The sequence below is a fragment of the Terrapene carolina genome, unplaced genomic scaffold, assembly GCF_002925995.2.
Source record: "Terrapene carolina triunguis isolate 2854851 unplaced genomic scaffold, T_m_triunguis-2.0 Scaffold30549, whole genome shotgun sequence".
Classification (NCBI taxonomy): domain Eukaryota; kingdom Metazoa; phylum Chordata; order Testudines; family Emydidae; genus Terrapene; species Terrapene triunguis.
Window position 1 is genome coordinate 3,338 of NW_020694900.1, and position 8,244 is coordinate 11,581.

Below are 8,244 nucleotides of genomic sequence, written 5' to 3' on the forward strand. Positions count from 1 at the left end.
CCCATCTGTGCACAGGATGGGGGGCGGTTTGGGAGTGGGGCAGCAGTCGAGCGTGGGTTGCAGTGGCCGGAGCCAAGCAGCCTGGGAGTTGGCGCGATGCCCTTTGTGCCTCCCCGTGCGTCTTCCCAGGTCCATCGCTGGGTTTGACAAACGCCCCCTCCCCCCCCCGCCTGCTCCGGCCCCCGGGCGCTTTATCCCACTGCCGCCGAGCGCCTGTCACCGCCGATCTGCACAGCGGAGGTGCAGGGGGACCGATCCTGCCCTGCTGAGAGCCCGGGTCTGCGCGTCAGCAACCACCGCACGGGGCAGAGGTCCCAGGACCCTTCCCCCAGCCCGCCGGGGAGACCCCCTCCTCTTAACCACTCAGGGCTCTGGACCCCCTCCCTTAGCCGTGCTGGGAGCCATCAGGCCCCCAGGGGCGGGGGACCCGGTCAGCCCGCGGACCCGGCCCGGAAAGCTGGTGCTGTTACCTCCCCTGAGGGTGGACACGCCGAGCGCTCTCATTCTCCTGGCTGAGGCACGGGGGCGGGAGGCAGGGGAGCTCAGCCTGTCCTTGTGCCAGTGTCCGGGTGCCCCTTCCCCTCCAGCTGGGGCGTCACCGGGGGGAGGAAGCCATCAGCAAGGGGAAGTGGCCCCGTTGCTCCTTGAGGCTGGTCTGTTATTCGCTGGGGAGTGGGGGGGCTGTATTTGTAGCCCCCCGGGGGCAAAGGGGGGTGCACAGCTAGAAGCAGAAGAGAGCCCCTGACACGTCTCCCTGGCACAGCTGCCCCCGCGCCCCTCCCTCCCTCAGTCTGCTGCTCCCCCGAGCCCCGTGGAGGGAGCTGGGGCATCGGGATGGGGGGGGGCTCTCCCCCCAGAAACGCCCAGCACGAGGCCCCGGAACAGGGGAATCTCCCGCAGGAGCAGAGAGGTGATTTCCCCCCCGTGTTTGGCCCTGGTGCGACGCTGCTGGGAGCCTGGGGCCGGTTCTGGGGCCCGCTGGTGGATTGGGGGGGTCAGAGAAGAGCCAGGAGAACGACCGCCGGGTTCGAAAGCTCCTGGGAGCGACAGAGGCCAGGAGCTCCGGCTGCTTAGCTGAGCACAGAGACGGTTCAGGGGTGACTTGATCCCAGCCTGTCGCTGCCCACAGGGGAACAAACGTGTCCTGGCGCCCCGGGTTCGTCAGGCTCGCAGAGGGAGATCGGACGAGCCGCTGGCTGGACGCTGAAGCTGGACACATCCAGGCTGGAAACGAGACGTGCGTTCTTAGCGGTCAGAGGAAATAACCAGCGGAACAATTCCCGGGGTGGGGGGGAACACTGGCAAAACCTGGATGGGCTGTTCTCACAGACCCGCTCCAAGAGCGAGTTCGGTCCCCAGCTCTGGGAGGGGAGTGGGGTCTAGTGGTTAGAGCGGGGCAGGGGGGGCTGGGAGCCAGGACTCCTGGGTTCTATTTCTGACTCAGGGAGGAGAGTAGGGCCTAGTGGGTTAGAGCCGGTGGGGGGTAGGAAGACTGGGAGCCCAGGTTCATGCACAAGTCCCGTCCCGACACTGTGCCTCAGTTTCCCCTTCCTGTACAGTGGGGGTAACAATCCTGGCAGTTTGCAAAGTGCCAAGTCCCCACAGGCCCCATGGTGGGGAAGCACTACCTGATCCTCTGTTGATCTATCTATCACTTCTGGCACCACACATCGGTCGGGGTCTGGGCAGCGCCCGGCACGACGGGGCCCTGATCTCGGCCGGGGTCTGCGCAGCGCCTGGCACGACGGGGCCCTGATCTCAGGTGGAACCTGCATGCGCTGCTGTAACCGAGATAATTATACACAATAGTTGCAGCCTTTGCTGTCTCTACTGTCCCCTTTGTAGGGGTCGGCAAAGGCCTCTCAGAACTTCTGGTTCATCTCCTTCAGGGCCCAGGAAACCCCCCTTTCCTTGGCAGAGGAAAGCGTCCGCCTCCTGGGTAAAGTGCTTTGAGATCTGCAGCTGCCAAGCTGTGCAAGCGATGCTGTAATATTACCCCCTCCCCCAGTCCTTTTCCGATCACAGGGGTTCCCTCTCCCCTACGTGTGTGACTGAGAAGAGCCCACGCGTTGCTGCCGACCAGGGCTGGGGGCACGCGTCTGTGTGCGCGATGGTTCGTGCCCAGCTCGCCAGGCGCCCAGACACCCGCATGGGGCGGAAACACGGGCTGTTCTTAGCGAGGAACGTCCGGCGAGGGAGTCGTTCAAACCTGGCGCGTGCGCAGCCCGCAGCTTTCCAGCGCCGCTCCGCGAACCTCAGCCCTGCAGCGGGGAGAGGGGCCGGGGGGAACCGTTTATTTGCCACAATCTGCATTTCTTGGTCGAACTAGGCGCTAATTCGCGGCAAATGCAGCGAATCCTGTTGGCCGGAGGACAAATGTTGACTTTTCCCGGGGCAATGGAGCTGTCCTGTAAAAACGAGCTGCACAGAGAAGAGGGAAGAAAACCCCAGAAAACGAAACGTTTCGTCTGACCCACATTGACATATTTGGGGTTTTTTTTGTTTCTCCAAGGATAAAACCAATAATTGTCATTTCGAGTCGGCCGCGAACGATTTTTCTGTCCAGATTTTCCAGCTCAGCCACCAAACAGAAAGTTCAGTTATTTGCTCATCTCTGCGTATCACTGCAGACGTTCCCAGCCCCGTCCTCTGCTACCGCCCCATAACTGACCCTCCGGCCCCTCGTCGCAGCGGGTGTGAGTGGCTCCAGTTTCCAGGTGGAGGGGGCAAGTGACAGGAGTCTGACCCCTCATTGCTGTTTTCAGGCCCTGGCGTGGGGAAATTGAGCGCCGAAGCCATGCCTGGGGAGAGCCCACATGGCCTGGCTGCGCTGGGAGCCCCTGGGGCCGGAATAGTTACCGTGCGAACGATGCCGCTCTAGCTCCTCCGCCGGCTTCCCCACTGGAGGAGCCGTGATCGGTGGCAGGGGGCACGTTGGCAGAGGAACCTGACGTGCAGCGTGACGGGTGTGACGGGTTCAATCACACAGACCCCCTTGGGACTGTCACCTGGTGTGCTGAGACTACCTCTGAGCCCGTTTTCCCTGCCAGCTTGGGACTCCAGAACCCTGCCTTGTTGAGCCAGACACGCCAGCCTGCTGCAACACAGACCCAGGTCTGGTTCACGCCCCCAAAGCTCCAGACTTTAACCAAAAACTGCTCAGCAGGTCACCTGCCTCCAGCACCCAGACACCCAGTTCCCAATGGGATGCAAGCCCCAAATAAATCCATTTTACTCTTTATAAATCGTATACAGGGTAAACTCATAAATTGTCCGCCCTCTATAACACTGATAGCGAGATATGCACAGCTGTTTGCTCCCCCAGGTATTAATCACTTACTCTGGGTTAATTAATAAACAAAAGTGATTTTATTAAGTATAAAAGTAGGATTTAAGTGGTTCCAGGTAATAACAGACAGAACAAAGTAAGTCACTGAGCAAAATAAAACAAAACACGCAAGTCTAAGCCTAATACATTTAAGAAACTGATTACAGGTAAATCTCACCCTCAGAGATGTTCCAATAAGTTTCTTTCACAGCCTAGACTCCTTCCTAGTCTGGGCCCAATCCTTTCCCCTGGTACAGTCCTTGTTCCAGCTCAGGTGGTAACTAGGGGATTTCTCATGACTGCAGCCCCCTTTGTTCTGTTCCACCCCCTTTTATAGCTTTGGCACAAGGCTTTTGTCTCTCTGGGTCCCCACCCCTCCTTCTCAATGGAAAAGTACCAGGTTTAAGATGGATTCCAGTCCCAGGTGACATGGTCACATGTCCTGTGAGACCCCCGGCCTCCATTCTTCCCGGCCTGACTCACAGGAAGGCTTACAAGCAAACAGAGCCATTTACAACCAATTGTCCTGGTCAATGGGAGCCATCAAGCTTCCAAGCCACCATTAATGGCCCACACTTTGCGTAATTACAATAGGACTCAGAGTTAACTTCGTATTTCTAGTTTCAGAGACAAGAATGATACGTACATACAAATAGGATGACCGCACTCAGGAGCTTATAAGCTTTGTAATGGTACCTTACAAGAGACCTTTTGCATGAAGCATATTCCAGTTATATTATATTCACTCTCATTAGCATATTTCCATAAAGCATATGGAGTGCAACGTCATAACGGGTCCCGTCCCTCGTTCGCTCGTAGCTCCGAGATGGGCTAGACAGCGGGAGGCGAACCGCGCGAGCTGGGAACGTAGCGCGAGACGCCTCGGTGGAATCTGTTCGTTCCCACGTGTTGGGCTGGGTGCAGGATCTCCGGGCGACTCTCTGATGTCGGAGGGCAACTTAGATCCTAAAGGGCTTAAAATCTATTAGCCTGAGCGGACTGTAAGGGCTGTTTGCAAAGCCTGCTGGGAGCTGTGTGCTGCGATGGGCGGGTGTTGCCATTGGTGCGCTGTCAGGCGTCTGGATTGTGCATTTATCGATTCATCGTGTGCACGGAGTCCTCGTCGCCCAGCCCCGTGCAAAGGGAGAGTGACATTGTCGGCTCACGAGGGTGGCATTTTGCACAGAGATTTGGGGAAGCAGAGCCCGAAGGGAAAGGCACAGATTTTAGTAGTTCAGTATTAGGTACATCACGGCCCATTGTGCCAGGCGCTGCACAGCCCCTGCCCGGGAGAGTTTACAGTCTAAATTGACGGAGGGCGGGAGGAGACGGGACTTGCCCCACATCATGCAGCAGGCCAAGGGGCAGAGCTGGGATAGAACCCAGGCGTCCTGGCTCCCAGTGGCCACACCACCCCCTGCAGCCCTGCTCTGCACTCTGCCGGATAATCTCTCGTGCCTTCTTGGCAAGTCGGCATCTGCTGGGCAACCCCCCCTCCCTTGGCTGCTGTTTAACGCCAGCGAGGTAACGAACACATCAGGCGCGCCCGGGCCGAGAGCTGCGCGCGGTTTGGCGCACCCCACGCTCGGAGGAGGGACGAGCCGGTGGTCCCGGCTGGGGGGGCCGTGCACAGCCCTGTACAGATTACTCGTGCGTCGGGCCCAGAGACTCCCTACAGCGGCCCGTGAAGTCTCCTCCGGGCGTTTGGCCTCTGCGTGCGGCGTTTGGGCTCCGTGCCGGGGAGAGCGTCGGTTCCTCGGGGTTATGCCGAACCGTTAGGGTCATGGCAGCCCCAAAGCCCCGGTGGGCTGGCCAGCCCCAGCGGACAGACAGTCCCTGCCCCGAGAATTCACTGCTGAGCATGGTGACTCGCACCTGTGCAAAGCCTTGGCCAGCTAGCAGGGGCCTGTGCGTGCTGGGCTGTGCGTGTGCAGCACAGAGCCTGCTCCCCCCCCCAGGGCTCCGTGCGTGTGAACGCACGAGCGTGAGCGGCAGCGCTGTCCGCACGGGCGATTGAGGGCGCCGCTTTGCCTGCTGCGATGGCTTGTGTGCGATGTTTGGACACGCGGGATGGTGGGTACGTGGGCAGAAGCCAGGTGCATGAAGCTGGGGTGCCAGTTCTGGCACTGGCGTGCCCAGGCACGGCATACACGGACTGCACGTTGGCAGTGAATCGTGCGCCAGATTTCCCCCGTGCCGATCCCTCGTGCACACACTTGGTGCGTTGTCAGTTGCACGATGAGTGATCGGATGGCGTGTGAGACCCGTTCTGGGCGGGGGGGCGTGCAGGAACGTTGAGCGTGTAGCATGGTACGTGCACCAGTGACTGTCGTGCTCTGGTTGCTGGAAAGTGCTTGGCGCTGTTCACGCTGCTTAGAAAAGAGCAGCCAGGCCCCGATCCAGCTGGAGGTTCCTGGGGGCGGGGCTGCCGGCTGGGGCAGGGTCTCCGGGAACCCCGGCCCAGAGCCTGTCACTTGCTGTCATTTCCGGTAGACGTTGACGCTCCCCGATGGCCAGCGGAGCAGCCGAGCTGGAGAACATGGAGGTCCAGCCGCAGAACAACAACACCCGCTGGGAGAACACGGACAACCAGGCCTGGGACGACACCACGGCCACCGCCAAGCTGTTCGAGTGCTCCCGCATCAAAGCACTCGCCGGTACATCCGCGGGGGGTGGGAGCCAGGACGCCTGGGTTCTATCCTGGCTCTGGGAGGGGAGTGGGGGCTAGTGGTTAGAGCAGGGGGGCTGGGAACCAGGACTCCTGGGTTCTATCCCTGGCTCTGGGAGGGGAGTGGGGGCTAGTGGTTAGAGCCGGGGCTGAGCCAGGACTCCTGGGTTCTGTTCCTGGCACTGGCAGGGCAGTGGACTGTGTTGGTTAGAGCAGGGGGTGCCGTGGGGGGCCCTGCACACGTGACTAGACATCTCCACAGGCTGGGCGTGGGCAGGGCAGTGACCGATCTGCGTTTGACCCGGTAGATGAGCGCGAGGCCGTGCAGAAGAAAACCTTCACCAAGTGGGTGAACTCGCACCTGGCCCGGGTGTCCTGCCGCATCAGCGACCTCTACGCCGACCTCCGCGACGGCTACATGCTGACCAAGCTGCTGGAGGTGCTGTCCGGGGAGCAGCTGGTGAGAACGCCTCGGCCGGCCCGGCGCTACGGGGACCCCTGGGGGCCTGGGACCCCTGGGGGCCGCCCTGTCAGAGTCTGCGCTATGTGCCGTGGCGGGATGCACACTCTGCCCGCTGCAGGGCTCAGCCGGGGTGGCAGGACGCTGGCGCGGTGTCCCCAGCCGGCACGGACAGAGCCAGCAGCAGAGGGTGGGGTTTGGGGGTGGTTCTGTAAAGGGGATCTGGGATGGACATGGCTCTGTCCCCATTAGCTGAGAGCTCTCCCCTGGCCGGGCGGGGAGCCTGCGTGGCACCGGGGACGGGGGAGCTGGAGGCGCGGTGCTCAGGCCCCTCCCTGTCGCCCCCAGCCCAAGCCGACGCGCGGGCGCATGCGGATCCACTCGCTGGAGAACGTGGACAAGGCCCTGCAGTTCCTGAAGGAGCAGCGTGTGCACCTGGAGAACGTCGGCTCGCACGACATCGTGGACGGGAACCACCGCCTGACGCTGGGGCTCATCTGGACCATCATCCTGCGGTTCCAGGTGCGAGGGGCCGGCGAGGCCAGTGCCCGGGCGGGCGGCCGCTCGGGGGAAATCAGGTGCTCCGGGGAGTGGGGCTGGCCCCCGGGGCTGCCCCAGGGTGGTGCTAGGGGGCGCTGTGCTGCGGGGAGCGGGCTGGGGGGTCAATAGGGGGCACTCTGCCCTGCCAGCGGTGCTGGGAGCCGCGGCTCAGGAGCATAAGGGCAGCGCCTGGTGCCGTGGGGTGGTGACAGATCCCCAGGGACGGCCCAGCCCCAGGGCAGGCGACTCTGCTCTGCCTCTCTCTGCCTTCCAGTTGGACGCGGGCACTGTTACACAGCCGCCGCCGTCCCCCCAGAGGTGGCTGCATCCCAACGGCGAAGTGATCCCCATATCGATCGCAAAGCACCGCACCCACCCAGCCAGGCAGGTGGCATAGGGCCAGCTACACCCGCTGATCCCACGCAGGGTCCCCCCCCAGGCTGGGCGTGGGGGCAGAGGAGATGCAGCTCTCGCTGTTCTCCCAAGGTGCCGTCTTAGGGGGATGCCCCAGCAGGAGAAGGGGGAGGGGAGCGGCCAGTGGAACCCAGGTGTCCGGCGGGGGAGGGCTGAGCGTTTCCATGGTGCGTGTGTCAGTCATCCTCCCCCCTCGCCCAGATCCAGGTGATTAAAATCGAGACGGAAGACAACAGGGAGACGCGCTCGGCCAAGGACGCGCTGCTGCTCTGGTGCCAGATGAAGACGGCAGGGTGAGGGGGGCTCTGGAGCTGCCCGGGTGCCCCCATAGCTCCCAGCTGGCCTTCGCACGGGGCGTCCCTCCGGGGGCACGTGACTTGCCCAGGGCTGTGACTCCACACTTCCCTCCTGGCGCGGCCCAGGGAGCCGGTCCTGAGCTGCGCCTCGGGCCTCGCTTTGCTCCCTGGCAGGGTGGGCTCTGCCTGCTGCTCCCTAGATCAGCGCGCGTAGGGACCGGGCAGGCATAGGGACCTGGCGGGCGTAGGGACCGGGTGTTCTCTGGGTGGGCGTAGGGACCGGGCAGGCGTAGGGACTGGCATGCGTAGGGGCAGGCATTCTCCGGGCGCACAGCTGGGTCGCTTGGACCAAGGCGTGAGTTTAACCCCGGGCGGATGGTTGGATTTCGGGTTTGGGGCCGGTTCTGGGTCTGGAAAAGGGCTCAGCTCTTAAACCTAAATCAACCTCCACACGGGCTGTAACTGAGCCAGGGCAGGGCCTCAGCAGACTCCACTGTCCCCCCTGGGCCGGCACAGTCCCAGCCGGTGCCGGGATCCC

At 62.2% G+C, this 8,244-nt stretch overlaps 1 protein-coding gene across 1 annotated transcript in view; it reads left to right on the forward strand.

Annotated features, from left to right (window-relative positions):
• Positions 1-5,939: 5,939 nt before the first annotated feature.
• LOC112123467 (spectrin beta chain, non-erythrocytic 4-like) overlaps positions 5,940-8,244 on the forward strand; it is a gene marked incomplete at its 3' end in the record, with an annotated part of 3,008 nt that continues 703 nt past the window's right edge. Inside the window, exons 1-4 of the mRNA XM_026662817.1 lie at positions 5,940-5,985; positions 6,305-6,456; positions 6,805-6,978; positions 7,612-7,703. Of these exons, the coding sequence (XP_026518602.1) occupies positions 6,415-6,456; positions 6,805-6,978; positions 7,612-7,703 (308 nt within the window). The remainder of the gene's footprint in view (positions 5,986-6,304; positions 6,457-6,804; positions 6,979-7,611; positions 7,704-8,244) is intronic.